A 20,008-nucleotide genomic window follows, 5' to 3' on the forward strand; every position below is an offset into this window, starting at 1 on the left:
ATCTGTTCAGATCTCTGCTGTCAGAGAGGTCTTCTGAAACCCCTGAAGAATATGGTAGAACTTCCAACACTCACTTCTGCAATCATTATAACTTTATTTTCCTGTAAATAAATCTAATGTGTGCCTCACATGTCCATTTCCATTTGATTATAAAATACATAGAGACTTTTCAGCATTTCAGTTTTAAATTCACTGTTGCCTCTATTCTCCCTTCTCCCTGGGGTATACTTTGGGCTTTGGGTTGGGAAGGAAGACTACTAGATACAATCCCTTGAGGTGGAGACAGGCGTCTGATCCAACACTGAATTCTACTTCATTTCCCCATGTCCTTGTCTGGGTCCTGGCAAATTTAGGCTACTCATGGGGTTCTCTCTGCCCCAGGACCATAAAAAATATTTATCATACCCTTCTCCAATGTGGCATGACATATACTGGCCCAACTCCAGAAGCAAGTTAAACTCTCCTCCTTATAATCTAGGACTTCCAGTTAGTTACATGAATGATACGGGCTCCTCTCCAGCCGTCAGAGGGATACTAGGGTCCTCCCATAATCTCGACTTCTGACATGCTTCTCTCGCAAGTCAAATGCCTTGCCTTCCAAGAACATCATCTCTGCTATGAGCTCTAAGATCTGGTTTTGGAACCCTAATTTCACTTTGTTTCTCCCAGTGAAATAACTGTTCCCTGGTATTAAGAATGCCATCAAGGGCTCAGAACTCCATTCCACAGTGCCTGTTTTCAATGGTGCCACCTCTCAACCTAGAACCAATGATCTTGCCTCCCTCAAATTTGGTCCAATGCATTGTTGGTACCAGAGTGTGTGGTAAAGCAATAGGACATCATCCTGGGAACACTATTTTTTTTTTTTGCCTAGAGCTGGGATAAGAAAAACATTTTAAAAAATATATTATGGAGTAAAATGTTAAATTCCCAAGGTCTTTTTTTTTGATAAAACAGAAGTCTTTAAGAAAATTCATAGGATGGCACTCTGCTTTGGGCTATGTTCCAGATCCTCATGAGCTCAATCTAATCTCTGCCAGTGGCTCTTTCATTGAAGATGTTTGAGACAGAATTGCTTGCAGTCCAATGCTTTTCTTAGTTTTCAAGGCCCTCTTAACTCCAGTCTCATTCTACTTATCCAGGGCAAGTTCTGAGTGCAACACCTGTGCTCCACAATATTCTTAAAGCAGCAATGGCAAAAGGATGTTTCAGGGTCAAGATCAAATGCTTCTACAAAGTCTTCTCTGTTTCTACCAAATTATTTCTCCTATGTCTCTCAACAATTCCTTCATGACTTTGTTAAAGCAACAATGAACACTTCTTCCTAGATTCCAAATGTCTGAAAGGCAAGGCCACATCTTACATCTTTTTATGACTTCAGCACCTGCTACGCTGGGGTTTACAATCATGTTGGCTGAGTGAATACAAGGAGAGCTATATGCATGTATCCCTTGCTTAGGAGGAAACAGTGAAGAGAGTACCTAATCCAGTGCAGAATGGTACTAACTGGCACTTAGTCAGAAGGACTTTCAGTGTTTTCCATTCACTCACTCCTTCTTCGCTGTTCATTCTTCCATCAGATAACAATGTTGGGTGATGTGCTGGACATTGGGGATAAAATGAAAGACACAATCCCTACCCTTGAGTCACTCAGTGTCCGTGGAGATTGTCATTCTCCACAAACACAAATGTCCTAAGAGCTGATTTTTCAAGAGCTACTTAGCCGTAAGCAGCATAGCATAGATGGGAATACTGGCAGCTTGGGGCACTGTTAGCCCTCTCCTTGTGCCTTAATTGCTCCTTTAGGCCTAGACTTTGAGTTGAAATTAGTTTCAATTTCCTGTGTGCCAGGCACACTGTAGAGTGCTTAGCATGATTTATCTCATTTAGTGCTCACAACAGCCCTGGGAAGTGGCCATGCAATCATTACCTTTATTTTCTAGCAAAGGAAATGGAGGCTCAAGGGTGTTTCATAGTGCCTGTTACAACTAGACTACCTGAAGGGAGGGTCCACCTGACCCAGGGCATATGACCTCAGATTTTATCAAAGCTGGCAAAACTGGGAGGACTGGCTTAGTGGCAGTGGGTTAAGGGACCACATGGTAATGCTAGCATCCCTCCTTGGCAAAGTGCCAGTTTGAGTCTCAACTGCCCTGCTTCTAACCAATGTCCCTGCTAATGCACTTGAGAAGGTAGTACAAGATGGCCCAAATAACTGGGTTCTTGGCAGATTGGGAGAACCAGGATGGAGTTCTTGGTTCCAGCCTTTGAACTATCCTGGCTGTTTCAGTCACTTAGAGTGAGCCAAAAGATGGCAGATCTCCCTCTCCCTCTCTCACACACCTTTTCTCTGTCTCTTTCTTCTCTCTCACCTCCTCTCTCTGCTGCTCCACCAAATAAATAAATAAATAAATAAATAAATAAATAAATAAATAAATAAATAAATCTTTTTTTAAATGCTTGTTTCACAGAGCAGAGCCATCCTAGCAGCTGTTGGTAGAACAGGTGCACAGGAGGGTGACAGCTTAATGAGCTCCATTTTTAGGAAGTGAGAGATATTAAAAAGAGTTCATAGACTTTGGGTAGGATCTAAAATGGCCAATGGTCTAAATTGAGGTTCCTGAGAGAAGTATTTAAGGCAGCCACATCTTGTGTCAGCAACCTTGGCTTGCCAATTTTGCTGCTTCTATTTAGATTTTCCACAGGGATGACCAGAGGACACAAATTCACATCATAAACAGCACACAAAGGGGAACGTCGTGTGGTTGACTTCAGGAGTCAGAGATGAAACAGGGAACCAGACTGATGGGGCAAGTAGTAGCAAATCTCAAGAATTCCAGTGGGATCAGGTTAAAGAGCAGAAGTCCAGGACATCTCAAACAGAAGCTTAACGCTAGGTTTGAAAGGTTAAGAGGAAGTCTTTGGAGGTTCCTGCATTGCTCTGAGTCCTCTGCCATTGGCACTTAAGCTTTGTCCAGCCTCCAGTTTCTGCATCACTGGACATGGGCAGTTAGAGGCAGGAGCAGCAGACAGAGTAGACAGCTGTCAAGGGTGAAGGCTGTTCATGAAGGTGACTGCAAACAATCAAGACACCATTGTCCAGGAGAACAGAGACACTGGTGGCTTTTGATGAACAGTGGTAACTTTGATCACACTCCCATAAACACTGAGTTGCTAACTATGAGTCACACTCTATAGGAGAGGCTAGGGCCCGTGCCCGAGTCTGGGTCTGGGTGTGAGGTACCACCATTCAAGCAGAGGAGACCATGTATTGCAGGGTAGTCTGTTGGATGCTCCATCCAGACTCACAGGAGGCACCCAACTCTATTTTGGTCATTGGGTCCACCTCTCCATGCTCACTTCAGATAGTGCACCGTCTCCCTGTGCACCCCTGTAGGATGGTGCTGTTTTCCGCCATTCTGGAGTTCATTATCACAAAAACATTAACACGAACAAATTCAGCTTCGTTTTAACTACCCCTTTTATAGTCTTTTTAAAATAGTTTCCAAACCATGTGTATTTTTGTGGGCAGGGGTTGGTGGAGTAGCACTTTCCAACTCACACCTTCCCTCCTACAAACCCTCTATGCCACCCAATTCCTGGACACAAATCCCTTTTCTACTTGCACCCCCTCCAAAGCCTATACACAGCTCTGTCCACTGAATGGATTCCTGTCTCCACAGGAGCCTTAACTGAGGTGCTTATCTGCCCTCTATAGTCTCTTCCCAGGGGTCCTACCTATGCAGTTAGAGCATCGTCAAAACCGGGTTACTCTTTCCAGTCCACAAAAATGTCCTGACACTTTCCTTGGCATCTGCATTGTATCTTTTCCCCTGAATGAATAATAGAGCTAACCTCCTCTGCACACCACCCTCTACCCCCTCAATTTTTCAGTGCCAGCTTGCTGGAGCTATCTTTATTATTACTAATTATTCTAGATAAAATTATTTGTGAATCACTTTGAAAATGTTGGTGTTATTTCCAGAATTCACTATAGACTCCTCGATAGTAAGCTTAGAGCACTTTCTTTCCTTCATGTGATGATGTGCTGGGGCATCTCACTGAATGACTGACTGGCTGTTGATAATAACTCCTCTGCCAACAGCTAACAGAATCAGACTGCCCTGGAGTTCTGAGTGTAGCACACCAGGGCACACAAATCAGCAGCAATATAATGGCTACTAGAAGATTCAAGCTCTATGCTTATTTCATTCCACCTTCATGGCAATATTCTTGTGTGCTGGTCACTCTGTCCACTTTACAAAGCAACAAGGGCTATGGAATCAGTACTGTGGCATAGTGGGTTATGTCACCACTTGTGATGCCTGCTTCCCATATGAGAGTGTCCCTTTGGCTACTCTGCTGCTAACCCAACTCCCTCCTAATGGACCTGGGAAGCAGTAGAAGGTGGCCTGAGTTCGTGGATCCCTGCCATCCATGTGAGGGACCTAGATGGAGAGACCTGGCTCTTCGTTTCACTCTAGCACTAGCTGCTGCAGCCGTCTGAGAGATGAACCAGAGGATGGAAAGACTCCCTCTCCTCTCTCTCTTTTGTTCCACATTGTAAATAAGCAAATAAACCTTAAAAAAAAAAAGAAACAATATCTAATTGATTTGCATGACCTCACAGACTAGCACCCGTGACATTTGTCCATGATCTAGAGTCCATTGCTCCCTCTCATTGGCTCTGGAGCATGATAAGTTAAAAGTATTAAGTCCCACTGGGCTCCTATGGGAACAGCACTTCCTCGCCTCCTTACAAAAGATTTGGTCCACAGACCCATATTCTGGAGACCTCTCCACTTGGAAATGCACAATCACTCATCTGCTGTCTCACTGGGGATAATCCTTCACACTGAGCACAAAGGCAAGCATAGGCTATCCATCATTTTTCTCCTCCGCTGCCTTCCTAGGGGACATGCAGGTAAATCTGTTGCATATTTTAGCAAGGCAGCAGTAGGGTGACCATTTGATTCATTGTCCAAACCAAGATACTTTGAAAATGAAAGATACTTTAAAATGGCTAACATGTGTCAACTAGTCTATAAAACTCCCTTGGACAAGCGAGGGTATGTGGTACCCCTACCAGAAACCCAGGGTGCTCAGTGACCCTTCATCTTCTTTACCTACACATACAGCCAGTAACATTTCTGGTCAACCCTACAACATTCATTCACTCATTCAATAAAAAATTGATGGGCCAGGCCCTGTGAAGAAGATATACTCTGCTGTTGGGAAGCTTTCATTCCAATAGCAAAGACCTTAACAAACAAAGACTCATGGAAAATATCACATGGGAATGATGAGAACTGCACAGAGAAATAGAGGTAGGAAGACAAAGACACAAAGGAGAGGGAGTGAGAACTTCTTTGAGGGCAGCTTCCCCAGGGAGGCCAGGAGGAGGGGGTGGGACAATCAGGGAGGAAGACTTGGGGAGCAGAAAAGAAAAAGGGAGGTCAGGTGGGAATGAATCACGTGGGACCCCAAGGCTCCAGAAAGCTTAGGTTTTGTTCTGTGTGAGATAGGAAGCCCTAGATGATTTGTTCAAGGGAATGATGCAACCTAATTTGCATTTTACAAAAGAATCTCTCAGGCTGCAGGGAGGGGGGGGGGAGAATATACTGCAAGGATACAAGAATGGGAAAGGATATGAGGTGAGAGCAATTGCACAGGTACAGAATGACAGAGAAGTGTTGCAGCTGCACAGTGGGGGAGAGGATCTTCATTCAGCAAGACCTGTGACACAGATGGGCACCCTTGGGTGCCTGCAGTGTGCAATGCTGTGGACCAGGATCCATTCCCATCCCCCTCCTCCTGCCTCAACCCATCCCCCCACCTTCCAGGGCCCGATGTCCATATGTCAAACTAGTCCTTAGCTAGAATTTGGGCAGGACTTGGGAGGCCCTGAACACCCTTACCTTTAGCTCTGTGATCCTCCTCCTTCGGACATTTCCCCCCTTCCCACCATTTCCTCTTCAGGATCTCCAGGCGGTTGTTCTCCTGTAGCTGCAGGATGGCCAGATCAAACTCGTCCCGGAAAACTGAGCCTGTGGAGTCACAGGGGAGCCCAGACAAAGGATGTGAGTGTCCTGTGGGTGGCCCTTCCCTTCCCTTTTGCTGCACACCTTCTGGACACTCTGTCTGCTGTCACTGCAGGAGGGTAGATGGCACGGCAGGCAAGGCCCACCACAGGGCCACATCTGTCACCTTATGTCCTCCGTTCCTCCCTCATTCTTCTAACAGAAGGCTTCGCTCTACCAAGCGCATTTAAAAAATTATAATGGAGTATTATCAAGGAGCTTTGATTCTAGAATTTAAGTTTAATCACAAAAACTGACTCAAAAGAAGCTATGGAAAGCTCAATGTCCCAGCACAGGCTGAGGTCTGAGGTCTGAGATCATTAAGCAAAAGCTTCCAAGAGCCTGGAAAATAACTAAGCTGTCCAGATTCCATGCCCAAGCTCAATGATGGCCTGGTACACACAGATGGCTCAAGGGGAAAAGACGGTGGTGAAGGATTCAGGCAGAAGCATGAAACAAATAGCTGAGTGTTTTTCCAAATCTAATGTGCATGGGAAGCACCTGGGGATTTTGTTAAAATGCAGACTTTTGATACAGGAGGTCTGGAGTGGGACCTGATATTCTGTATTTCTAACAAGCTCTGAGGTGGCACCCATGCTGCCTGTCAGAGACCACACTCTGAAAGGTAAGGAACTAGATTCAGTCCCAGATCTCTGACTGTGACACCTCTGCAGTAGAATCTTCCTTACTAGACACACACACACACACCTGTGCTTGACACACCCACCCCAAGCCAACAGTACTTCATGTGTCTGTATCACTGATCTGGGAGGGCATCACTGGAGACTTGTATACAGGAAGTAGGGACTTAACATACACTGCAGTGAATGCTTCTACAGATGTGGTTAGGTGGTGAGATTAACAAGTACTCTGGATTTAGAGCCAATTGTCCATCCTAGGAAGAGATTTCAAGCAATTTCAACCCAACCTCACAATACACCAGGTACTAAAGAAATTTGCCCACTTGGCACCTGGATCACCTGATTAACTTTACATCTTGTTCATTTTTCTGTTTCGATTTTTCTGGATCTGACCATGTTGCTTATTCTATAGTGAGGTTCTTATCTTCTACTTAAAAGTGGCAAATGCTTGTCTCTTCATCAACGGACTAGGTAATTTTTTTTCCCAGCCTGATGTTAAAAAAAAAAAAAACTATGATAGCCACAGCACACTTTCCTGCCTTGCCATTCTTATCTTGCTTCTGGGACCTGTTAGGTTACATGGTCTGGCAAACAAGGCATCCTATTTGGAGACAAGCCTCTTAGCTTATGCCCAGCCCAGCTTCTCTACTGGGTCTATGACCTTGCACAAGTGACTTATCTGCTCAGAGTAGTGCACTGTCCTCTACAGGAAATAAACACATCTATTTTGTAGGCGCAATGAGTGAGTGGCATAGAATGTGAACATACCATGTTGTCCAACACAGAACAAGTGCTTTTCCCTTGGTTAAGGATAGAAATTTCTCAAGTTGGTCTGTTATACCTCAACTTCCTCCAACTTCTGTTCCATGAAAACTTTTTAGGGCATTTGACAATTTGTTTAAGTTTGATGAAAAGCTGGAAGTATACCTTTTGTGGTTCACCACACCATTTTGAAAGAAATAACCAATCAATGCATTTCTCAAAGGGGCCCATAATCTGCTATACTGATGGGCATCAATGCACTTGGATAGCAAGCAAAGGGTGTATAGGTTCCAAGTGCTCTGAGTGAGGCCTCCAACTTATATAACTACTGGTGTTAGAATCTACACAGGTGGTCAGGGATAGATCACATAATTGCTATGTTCATTTGCTTAGTTTCTGATCAGTACTTAAGAAGTCATCTACAGGGAACTATGGAGAGTGTGGGAAGAACACTAATATTCTTTAAGATGAGCTAAGGATGAACACCAAGAAAAGTCAGACCAGATTCTCATGTTTAATCCTTACAAAGACCTAATGAGGTAGGTATTAGAATTCTATTTTTATTAATGAGACCATTGAGGCTGGGAGAGGTTAAGTAAACTATCTAAGGTACCATGGTTGGTAGCCAGGATGCATTCCCAAGGCTTTCTGATTCCAAGTTAGGCAAAGATTAGCAGAATAGATATGCAATACAACTACAACGATGTGCATACTGACCTGGTGGCCTCAAGTCCAGTCTCCCCTCTGGGTGCCTTGTCCAACACTAGACAAGAGCACAGTCCCATAAGGTAGTGGCTCTCTAGGGTATGTGTTGGGGAGAAGGGTACATGGAAATCCCCTCCAAAATCAGAACAGCTAAGCATGTGTTACCCTGGTAACTATCAGCAGGGAAGGGCTCCTTTAAAAGGCACAGCTTTGATCCTCCATCCTGCCCTCCACAACAAAATCGGATGGTGCTCAGTCAGCAAGCTGAATGCCAGAACTGCTGCCTCCCAGAGGCCCCCGCTGACTCAGAGTAGATGGATCAGTGAAACCGACAAATAATTTGAAAGCCATCTCATCCTGTCACGTCAGTCAAATCTTTACTGGGGACACTGACAAAGAGCAAAATTAATTTATTTGAGTTTGCCATCTCTTCCTTCTTCCTTCCTTCTTAATAGAGATGTCAATCAATGTAGGAATGGTCAAGGGACAGGAAGGAGAAGAGAGGAGACGCAAAAGGCATAAAGTATCCACCATGGGCATCAATATGTTCTTTGATGATTATTCCTTTAATAATTGATTAATAACCAGTCAACTAGACCTGTAATAATATGAGTCGAGCACTGATCACTGATTAGTGGATGTATGTGTTTGTTTGTTTTTAACCTTGAAAATGCCCCCCAAAAGTCACGCAACAGGGATCCTTGAATTTAACGCTGCCTACAGTGGTTTTAGCTCTCCTAACCCTGCCTGGATGAAGCTACCCACGGAGGCTGTTCCTCTCCTGCATACCGACTGGCATGCCAATCCCATAGCCCTTGGTGTCCAGCAGGCCCCCAATCTGAGTGAGGTTGCAGTTTCGCTGCCGATAGTACTCGTTCATGGTGGACTCCAGTAGGAAGGCGTAGTTGGAATTCAACACCCTGGCGATCCCCTCCTCCGTGCTCTTCACAAACACACTGGGCTGCTTGGAATACATGTAATTCCACATGCGCTGATAGGTCTGGTAGCGGGAATTCTGGGGAAAGATCAAAAGGCAGCAGGATTGGGAAACAGAAAGGAAATGTAGACTTTCAAAGGAAGGGAGTCAGAGTGGGCCTTCAGGTGCTGGCCTTCTGCTACTCTAGCTCCTCTCTCAAGAAGTTCACTGCCACTGTTTAACAGCTGGACAGGGAGTTGTGTCCTTGACAATTTTCATAGGAAGATAGGGAAACTGCAGGGCCCTAAAGCACTGTGTATTCTGCTTACAGCTTGTTCACTGGGTTTGTTTCATCTACTCCAGACAGGTCTTCTGCTGCCAACCTCCAGTTTCCGGTGGGATAATTCAAATTTGGGTTGGGTCCCTGCACTGTCATTTGGTCTAGGTCAGTGAACTCAGCTTTATTCAGGAGTTCCATAGAGACCCCATGTGAAGAAGCAGAACCTGCAATTTTCCCAACCACTTTTAAGCCAATCCATCAATCCAATTCTAGATTCTGTGTTACAAAAAGCAATGAAACAATGAATTTTGGGGATCTGTCCAAACCCTGTGTTTGCATGATGCCTTCACTGGTCTCTGAGGCAACAAGTCCTGAGACATGAACAGAAAAAGAGGGAATGGGAAGCCTTGGACTTTCTTCATGTAAAAATGAGCTTCTTAAGCTTCTGTACAGCAAGGGAAACAATCAGCAAAGTAAAAAAGCAACCCACAGAAAGGGAGAAGATCTTCCCGCACTATGTAGGAGATAGTGGGCTAATCTCCAGAATATACAAAGAACTCCAAAACAACCAAAAAACCAAAACAAACAAGCCACTCAAGAAATGGGCTCGGGAAATGGGCAAACATTTCACAAAGGAACAAGCCCAAATGGCAAACAAACATATGAAAAAATGCTCCAGTTCCCTGGCAATAAGGGAAATCCAAATTAAGACATCGATGAGGTACCACCTAACACCAGTAAGATTGGCCCACATAAACAAGAACACCAACAACACTTGTTGGTGAGGATGCGGGGAAAAGGGAACCCTACTCCACTGCTGGTGGAGCTGCAAGTTGGTACAGCCTTTATGGAAATCAGTCTGGAGAACACTCAAACAACTCAAAATCTGCATACCATATGACCCAGCAATAGCACTCCTAGGAATATATCCAAAACACCTATTTCACAACAAACCAACATGCATCCCTATGTTCATAGCAGCACAATCAGTAATTGCAAAAATATGGAAGCAACCGAAATGCCCATCAGCAGAAGATTGGATAAGAAAGCTTTGGTTCATCTACTCCATGGAATACTACTCAGCTATTAAAAAAAACAAAATGCAGTTCTTTGTGGCTAAATGGGCCCAACTGGAAACTATAATGCTAAGGGAAATGAGCGAAGCCCAAAAGGTTAGATACCACATGTTTGCCTTGATTTAACCTGTAATTTTTGCTTGGTTGATTGTTATTTTTTGAACCTGTCATTGATACTGTCTCAACCCAGATGTTTTGAAGAATTGAACTTGCATTATTTTTAACATATTGTTTACTCAATACTATGTCAATTAATTCCATAACGTTGTATATTGATGCTGATGTTTTGTTGGGGATTTTAACTGACCGGAACTTTACTCTGTTAGCTCTACCTTCAGACCAGAGAAGGTCTCCCCAAGAGGCCACTGAACTTATCTGGACAAAAGGATGCTGGACTTTATGCTAGGTATATGCTTGCAATGAAGGAATCTCAACTGAACTTGAACTGTGGTTATGCAGCAAGGTGGAGGAATCCACTATAGGGGGAGGGGTGTGGGAGGGGTGGGGGGAATCCCCAGTGCCTATAAAACTGTATCACATAATACAATGTTAATAACAATTTTTAAAAAAATGAGCCTCTTAGATTTTAGGCTGCTTAGAAGTGGACCCCAGGGAAGTCGTCTACTTCAGAGATCTTGAATCATCTGGAAATTACTGTTTTGTCAACTCTGTCACACTGACAAACATGACCATTGTGGCCAGCCTTCTTCTGGGCCTTATAAAGAGATTTCAAAGAAGTCAGCAAGACCTCCATCAGAGATGTATCCAGAGCCCAGAATCATTGAAACTGGTTCGTCTTAATGTAGTGTTCCTCAAACTCCATTTCTAGCCAATCTGAATCTTGTATTGTCAAGCCCTACTTCTAAAATTTAACTCACTTTAAAAATTTAGGCACACATTGGGGCTGGTACTGTGGCATGGCTGGTAAAGCCTCCACCTGTAGCACTGGCATCCCATATGGGCATCAGTTCAAGTCCTGGCTGTTCCACTTTCTATCCAGCTTAAGGCCTGGGAAAGCAGCAGAGGATGGCCTGTGTACTTGGGCCTTTGTTTCTATGGAGGAACCCCAGAAGAAGTTCCTGGTTCTTATCTTTGGACCAGTGCAGCTCCAGCCACTGCAGCCATTTTGAAAGAGAAGCAGTGGATGGAGGTTCTCTCTCTCTCTCCCTGTAACTCAGCCTTTCAAATAAATAATAAATAATCAGATCCATTCTATGCAGTAATATTTTTAAAAAGCATTTGACTCCTGACACCCATGAAAATAAGCACGAAACAGTAATATTCTGAAAATAGTTCTACCTTACACCTAACATCATCTCATACAATCACACTTTGGAGTCTCATTCCATTGGTATTCTGTGGAGCAGGAGAAAATTGAGCTCCATGCAGACCTTCAAACTTGATGTTCAAAAGAGAGCATGTGAGATGATCAAGATGTTTTCACCTATGGCAGAGAAACATCTCCTCCTTATTCTGCCCCATCCCCAGTGGAGGTGAGCAACCAAATGGGGTTTACTTGGAAGAAGGTCATGCTGGAGCCTCCATGAATTGTGCCATACTCAATGGCAGTCTGGTCGGCCAGGTCGTCCACTGATTCAATGGGCACCTCCATGCGCTGCACAGTCAGGAAGGCTGCCAGATTGGCCGTGTAGGATGAGATGATGATCAGCGTGAATGCCCACCTACGGAGGAAAAGACCAGCAAGTCATCACTGCCTGGGGGCTCCCAGGAGTCCCTGTTTCCAGCCCCAGACCTGCTGAGACATGGAAGAGACCAGACGTCTCTCTTTGGAAGGAGGTGTTTGGCTTAGTGGAGGAAGGAAATGGAGGCAGTGCAAATGATGCCCAACAGAAATGAATCAAGCTTGTGAGCATGGCCTGGAAGAAGATGGTTAACCTTTCTCCTTACTCCATAAAGGAGGTGATTATGAGGTTATCATTCAATAGAAGTGTAGTCCATGTACTTCAGATAGTATAGGGAACCAGAAGCCATGAACTAATGGTTGAGCTAACAGTGTCTCTCTGAGAGCTGTGCTCAGTGAGCAAGTGTGCTGACCAACTGCCTTCTCCACATGTTGAACATCAGATACAGCTACCTGCAATATATCATTGGAAGCCCTACAACCTTGGGAATCAAAATCCTCACCCCAACTTTACAGGTGAGGAAACTGAGGCTCAGAGACAAGAAACACCCTGCCAACGTTTTACAATCAGTTCCACATGTTCTAGCAGTAGTAAGCCTTTAAGGAAGATGAAGAGGTGAAAACACCTTTAAGCTGCTGGACAGCTGGAATCAGAGTGTACTCAGGATAGTGATGTTAAAATAAATGAATAGATGGAACTCATTTAAAATTAGCCAAATTTTAAAACTCAGGCAGTACAGACACTAAAGCCATTAAAAACTAGTTTATTCACTTTAGCAGGTTAAATGTGTCTTTTCCCATTTGGCCAACAGCATCAATCTGTTCCCCAATCCTTATTCACAGAATGGGTTCAAAGATAGACTGCAGTACAGTTTGGGCCGGGGAATCAGAGTCTGAATCAGAGAGCCTGGGCTAATAGTGCTTTACCCAGTATAAATCTCTGCCAACTAACGCATGGAGTTCCACTACCTCTTTCAGCACCATGACCAATAACACCTGCTGGCTGCTCCCCAAGAACAAAGCATCAGGGTTGCCCCAAAATTAGTGGGCACATCCGCATTACAGACCACCAGCGAGGTGAGCTGCTTTTAGTTGTGGCTTTGTCACATTCCACCTGTGAGCCCACGGAAAAAGCATCTCCTACCCTCCCTGAGCCCATTTGTCTGATAAATGGGGGTAATAATGTCTGCTCTGCCTATCTTTGGAGAGTTGGGAGAGCAAATGAGGTAATATATCATGAATGATCAGTAATCACTAATCAGCAAAAAACTGGATGGATGTGAGAAATACAGAGATGTACCAAGAGGCCCTCAGATGAACATGGGATGGAAATTCACTGGGTCACCTCTTTGCTGCCTGCACTGCCTGGGCCTCAGGATGCATGCCCCAGGTATCCCTCCATGCTAAGCCTCATTCCTCATCCAGGCCTCAGCTTTTCCGGTCTGTAGGAAGCTGTTTTGTATGACCTCCCCCAAGAGAAAGCCAGCATTCTTCAGCTGCTTAGCTGCCTTGATTACAACCATGGGTTCATGAACCTTGGCAGTATATGTGATGGCAGAGTTGGGAGGTTCCCTCAGCCCTATCACTAGACTCTGGTGGCTGCTCCAGCCTGGGCAGCCACATGACTGTTTAGGTCCCTGCTCAGAAGGAAAAAGGTCAGAGGGTACAAGCAGCTGAGAGAGCAAGCCCATTGCCTCTGCAGGAAAACAAAATGATGCTTATATTGTCTCCAGAGGGATGTGTCACAGGGATAGGATCAGCTGTAAAGCTGTTAGCGACACTTCCTGTCACTGGTATTTGCTGAGGCAATCCAGGTAGACCATCATAGGCCTATCTTTTGATCTCTCACTCCTGCAAGGAATGACCAAAGCGAGACCCCAACCTAACAGACCTAACAGTCTGCAAGGCACACTGATGCTCTAACAATCTCTAGCTTCTCATTAGTGCCAAGACCCTTCCCACACATGCTCTGAAACAGCATTGCTATGCCATCAGAGGCCAGTAGAGTCCCTGGACTAAGGGTGGTATGACCTGCACAACTCACACCTGTGATATCTCAGGAGGAAGGATTTTCTGGGACAGGTGAAAGAAGTGGCCATGGGACTTGGCATGCACCAGCAGGGAAGAGATGGGCATCCTTAGCTGACATCAGCTATCTCCCTGGGCTTCTTCTCAGCATTTGGGGATATTGAAGCAATTGTCCCCACCAAGATGATCTCTTCTGCTTGGGGACATGAGCCCCATCTCCCCACCCAGTGGCTTCCTGGCACAACCTGGTAATAGGTAAACACCTTGTCCTAGTGGCTTGGGTCCTACTATATTCATTACTTCTCAGGGACATGGAAACCTCCACAGGGGAAGGGGTTACTCTCCCAGCTGTGCAGTTACCTATGGGACTCTGTCCCTGCCATCAGTCCTCCAAGGTGGAAACACCACTTTGCCTTTTCCTTTGGCCCAGTCAGATTGAGAAAGAGCAGGGAGCCCAAGGTTGTAGGTTCTGTAGGCTGTGGCGGCCAAATCATAGTGGATTTTTAGGATTGAAGCCAAACTGTGCACCTGCAACCTTGCCTTTGAAGCTTCTTACTCTTTTTCATTTCTTCACTTAATGATCAAAAATAGCCAATCCATCCACAGAGCACTTTTCAAATAATTCCCATACACATTGAATCCCAGGCCCAACTCTGAGCCTCTGAGAGAGTTTGTATTTTCCCACATCCACTGAGATGGACAAGTCAAGCTGAGGAATAAAGGCAGCTAAAGGTGAGGGGTGGGGGAGCTGTGGCAGCTTCTTCCTTCAGGGACTTCTGGCTGCAGGCTCAGATTTGCATAAATCTGCATATACCTTCAAAGGCGCAACCACTCACACCTCAGGTCATTTTCAGGCCAGGAAATGATCATGGCTTTGCTGAGAGCTGTTTTCTCGCCCACTCTGGCTTCTTGCCTTGGTTTCCCCTGTATCTAGACCCCAAAAGGGCAAAAATAGCACAGATGTGGCTCCATTCACTGTTCCTAACCTGCTGTCCTGGCAGCAAGCAATGCAGGGCCCCTGCTAGGGTCTCCTGAGAAAGACAGAGGCTTCAGGCTCTCCCATCAGAAACTTCCCCCAACCCCTGCTAAAGCTCTGGTCCCACGCCCTGTCTGCCTGGGATCTTACCAGACGCCACTGACACAGCGGGTGGATAAGGCGCGAGGGGCGATGGTGGAGCCCTGTTGCATGAAGCCCCCAACAGGAAACCAGAGGCTGTTGCCCAGGGAGTACTGGTTCACCAGGAGGTTGCACCGGCCCTGGGCACACGGGTGTGGACTGTACCACTCATACGGTGTCAGCCTGTGGGTGAGAAGGAACACAAATCACAGAGGTGGAGCATGAAGTGAAGGGAACAGGAGATACAGCAGGAACACTCATTCCTGGCCTCAGGAGCCGGCTTTGGGACCTTGAGGCCTGGGCAAAAGCACTCTCCTTTGCTGGATTTAGATTTTCCCAACTATAAGAATGAGGGCATCTGGAGCACTTAATGGCCCTCAAGGTGTTTTCCTTTAATCAAAGAAAATGCTCCATCCCATAAATTTTGGTTAAGGAGCATCCCTGTGACTTGAATTTGGGAGTGACAAGGGATGGGCAGCTGGGGAAGTTGCTTCATCTTCTACACCCACCACAGCTTCCATACAAGGCCCATAAGATGGTCAGGGCAGGGCCCTGGGGAAGGACCCATGGAACCATGGTTGAAAGCTCTCACCTAGGTCAATATATCTCACACATATATCTCACACTTAGCCCCATGAGATTCCTCAAGGCTTGTGAAGATTGTTGGGTCCTGTTCCCAAAGCTTCACAATCAGGAAGTCTGGGGGAGCTCTCAGTATCTGTCCACCCACTGTCCATACACAATCGCCAGCCTCTAAGGTCATGGCTCCCAACCCTGTTGGTGTTTCCGTTTCCCCAGGGAGCGTTTAAACACAGGGCAATGTTTGGATTCTGAGTTGGCTGGTTCAGGTGGGCCCTAGGCTTCGGGACTTTTGCAAGGTCCCCAGATGGACACACTCGAAGCCAGGTGCCTGCAGATGAGGTGGAGAACACTCCCTCCTGCAGTCCCTCCCAGCCTCAGAGCTAGCCGCTTGCCCAGCAGTGTATCTGATGTGTATCCTTTCTGGCCTCTGCTCACAACCCGGCTTACAGCCCAGGGAACTGTCCAGCTTTGCAGAGACGAATGTGAATAGACAGGTACACAGCTGGTAGGCAAAGTGAGCACAGTGTGTCCCAGGGTTTTGTCATCACTGGGTGCTCCTGTCCCTGCTCTTGGCCCAACATGTGCTTGGGGAGTGTCCTGCAGCTACTCGGTCCATTAGCACACACACATGCCTCACACACCTGAACACAACAGGAACGGGGTCTCGTTGGCCCATATTCTGTATAATAGATTTCTTTTTCCACCTAGCCTATATTCAGCAGCAATGGTTTGCCTTTATGGTGCCCCGCTTGGTGGTCCTCAAGACCACACATAATGGCAGGGACCCAGTGAGCTTCCAGAATGCAGATTCCCAGGCCCTGCTACTAGAAATGCTGGGTCTTAGGAGCCCAATGTCTAAAAATCCCCTGTGTGATTCCGGCAACCAGCTGGCTTGGGAATGCCTGCCTGAAGCTTGCTATTTTCAACCACTTTCACCCTCTAAATCTGGCCCAGAGGCAATAAAAAAGAGTGGGCTGAATGAGGTGGCCTTGGAACCTCAGAGCACTTGCTTTCCCCTAAATCTCTGGCTGCACCCCAAGCCTTTGCCCTCACTTCCACCCTGGGGAACCCTGTTTGCAAACCACTGTCTCAGCTTAGATGATTCAAGATTTAACTATCATCTATAAGAGAACTTCAGAAAGGTGAAGGAAATGGAATTAAGCGCTTGAGTGTTAGACCTCGCAATGATGATGCCCGTTCAGAGGTCTGTATCCCACATGCAGTGAATGCCTCATTTGAGTCCTGGCTTCTCTGCTTTTGATCCAGCTCCTAGCTAATGCTTTCCCTGAGAAGCAGCAGGTAATAGCTCCAGGTCGTGGGACTTGGTCTCCCGTGTGGGAAACCAGGGTTGAGTTTTGGGCTCCTGGATATGGCCTAACCCAGGTTCAGATGCTGTGGACATTTTGAGAGAGAGGCAGCAGATGGAGCATACCCCTCATATGTTAGAGTGTGTGTATATGTGTGTATGTAACCACGGAGGGGCCTGTTGAGAAGCCTCAGGGTACATAGCAAAGCAGGCTTTTCAGTGTGTGCCTAGTAGCTAGGCCCTTTTCAGAGTGGTCCAGTTGACCTGAAAGCCTTGACATGCCAAGCACAAGGGTTCAACCACAGGTCCTGTGTGAATTTCAGAGCAGTGGCTCCAGACACACGCAGACAGCTTCCTAAAAGCATCCACAGCCAGCACAGCGAGTGGAGAGCTGAAGTGTCAGACAGTGTGTGAGCGCCTGCGACTCGCCAGCTGTCGCTGACAACAGCTACTTGACAGTGGCAATGCCTGCAGGCCCTAGAGGGGTAGGTGGCAGAGGCACAGCCAACTAGGCTGCCGCTCGAAACAGCCAGATTGTAAGCAAGCCCTGGAGTGCTGGGCCCCCAAAAGCCTTTCCCGATCTTGGCCTGGATCTCTGTTGGGAGAGACACAGATGGGTGTGTGTGTGTGTGTGTGTGTGTGTGTGTGTGTGTGTGTGTGTGTGAGCGTGTATTTGTGTATGTGTGTGTGAGAGAGAGAGAGAAAGACTAAAAGAGACAGAGAGAGAACCCTCTTTGGCTGGGTGGGAACTGCCCCTGGGGGGTTGGGTACCCAGAGTTCTCTTTGGGGATCTGGATGCTGCTGTACCCTGCCTCCTGGCCGGAGAGAATGGCACTCCCCTTGGCTGTTTGGCAGAGGCCCCACTTGGCAGAGATGGGTGTCCATGACAGAACTCTTGGGCTCTGGCTCTACTGCAGCAGAGTTTCTGCCGTGTACCTAGAAGCTCACCCTAAGGAGTCCCCTGTTCCCACCTTAGCAGTAGTGGCTCCTTTATGCATCCCCTTCAGTAACCTGCAGGCTGGGTAGGAAGCCTGGACCCAAGGGGCCCAGGAACCATGGGGCTCTTCTGCTTGACATTTACTTGGCTCTCTGGAAGCCCAGGCTGGTCCCTTGGCTGTTGGGCTGTGAGCACATTCTTGGGTGGTCATAGCCTACAGAAACTCCTTGGCTTCTTCCAAGGAGCCAGGAGCAATCCCTGGTGTCCTTGGTGCAGGAAGGTTGTGGCTAGCAGAGGACCTGTTCTCCTAACACCCTTCTCACCTCAGTCTGGACCACCTATTTGAACATTATTATTAACCACCTCTCTATCCTCTGCCCTCTAGTGACTGCCCCCTCTGGTGAGTTTTCTGAGGCAGGTTTGGGCTCTGCAGAAGAGGCCTTCTCCCTGGCCTGCACACTGCAGCCTCCAGTCATATTTGCAGGGTTGGATTCTCATCATCACACTGCACTTTGTGGCAGATCCCCCTAAGGACCGATTCCAGAGCAGCTGTGTGGATAGTGGTAAATCACAGTGATTCTCTTGTCATCTCCTTCCCCTTCTCTTTGTCCCAAGTGGGACTCAAGCAGGGGATCTGAGACTAGAGGGTAGGGGATGCAGAGGCAAGCAGTAGGGCTGCAGTGGCAATTCCAGACAAGCTCACCCCTCCACACTATGCACATCAGGAGATGTGTGTACAGATGAATGGATGGATAGTTAGTCCTCTGCTAGGAGGGTCCCAAGGTCCCCCTCTAGTATGGCCCCAAGGTCTCAACGCTCTCCTCTTCCCACCCCTGCCCCAATGCAGTTCCCAGAGGTGGACACGAGGTGGCAGTGTGAGGACAGGGAAGGGGAGAGGAACATACCGAGCCACAAGGAAGAGGACACAGCTGACAGCCAGATAAGCTAGAAGCATGAAGAGCCAGACGCCTGGGGAAAATGGGTCCAGGAAGGAGAAATAGCCGGGCCTGCGTCCCTGGAAATGGAGATGAAAACCAGGGTCACGATCACATTCAGTCAAAATGGCTCCTGGGTAGGACAAGGCCAGGTGAGTGTGAATTTGGCTTCCAGTGGTATTGTGCTAGGTGGGGGAGGAAGGGGGTCTAACTGATGAATTTAAATGGCACTACTCCAAAACATCTACCCAGCACTGATCTCAGTTTATGAAATAGAACAACACGGACCATGTCACTTCTCAGGGAAAGTAGAATTGCTCCTCCCCGTATCTCTGAAGTCCCACCCGGTGTCCTCAGTAAATGGCATGGGTGGGCCAAAGGAACATCTACAAGCTGCTAGCATTTGTGGCACCATAACGGTACCCGCCTCAATACATCTTTCCTGTGAGGGTGGTATCAACACAGAAACTCCTGGATTTCCATGTGCAGTCAGATCTCCCACACCTCCTCGTGGGAGCCCAAAGTGACCTTGGGAAGCAAAGGTGATTAGTGTCTTCATTTACTAGTACAGAAGCCCAGGATGGTCACGAGATGCAGCCAAGATGAATGAGGGTACTTGACAACAGGCCTTGGAAAAATGGCAGGAAAGGGCAAGTTTACTCAGCTCCAAAAAGCTACTGAAATCTGTATCTGATTTTTTATATACATTTTATATGAACTTTTTCAAAGATCTCTCATATGCACAGATTTCAAAAGTCTTTGCACTCATATAAATTTATTTTTAATCCCAGTTTTCCAAGAGCACTTTGAAGGTCCCTTGAATAGTTTATAAGTATAAAAGCAATGTGTCAAATGCATGTCTTTGTTTATTTGTTTGTTTGGTTTGACTCAAAGCTCAGACCTTGCACCGCTTGCTATGGGAGAACATGCTTCGCCCCAAGTCCAGGCTCGTGCCTGATCAGAGGAAGGAGGCAAAAACAGAAACTTGGACCCCAAACTCT

The 20,008-nt window shown here is 46.6% G+C and overlaps 1 protein-coding gene across 1 annotated transcript in view; it reads right to left on the reverse strand.

Annotated features, from left to right (window-relative positions):
* The window catches only part of GRIK4 (glutamate ionotropic receptor kainate type subunit 4), a 297,510-nt gene that overhangs the window by 11,376 nt on the left and 266,126 nt on the right, over positions 1 to 20,008 (reverse strand). Inside the window, exons 14-18 of the mRNA XM_040976817.1 lie at positions 18,978 to 19,087; positions 15,257 to 15,430; positions 11,977 to 12,142; positions 8,978 to 9,203; positions 5,919 to 6,047 (exon numbers count right to left, since the gene is read on the reverse strand). Of these exons, the coding sequence (XP_040832751.1) occupies positions 5,919 to 6,047; positions 8,978 to 9,203; positions 11,977 to 12,142; positions 15,257 to 15,430; positions 18,978 to 19,087 (805 nt within the window). The remainder of the gene's footprint in view (positions 1 to 5,918; positions 6,048 to 8,977; positions 9,204 to 11,976; positions 12,143 to 15,256; positions 15,431 to 18,977; positions 19,088 to 20,008) is intronic.

This window comes from Ochotona curzoniae, unplaced genomic scaffold (assembly GCF_017591425.1).
Source record: "Ochotona curzoniae isolate NIBS_2020 unplaced genomic scaffold, NIBS_Ocur_1.0 contig_2723, whole genome shotgun sequence".
Taxonomy (NCBI): Eukaryota; Metazoa; Chordata; class Mammalia; order Lagomorpha; family Ochotonidae; genus Ochotona; species Ochotona curzoniae.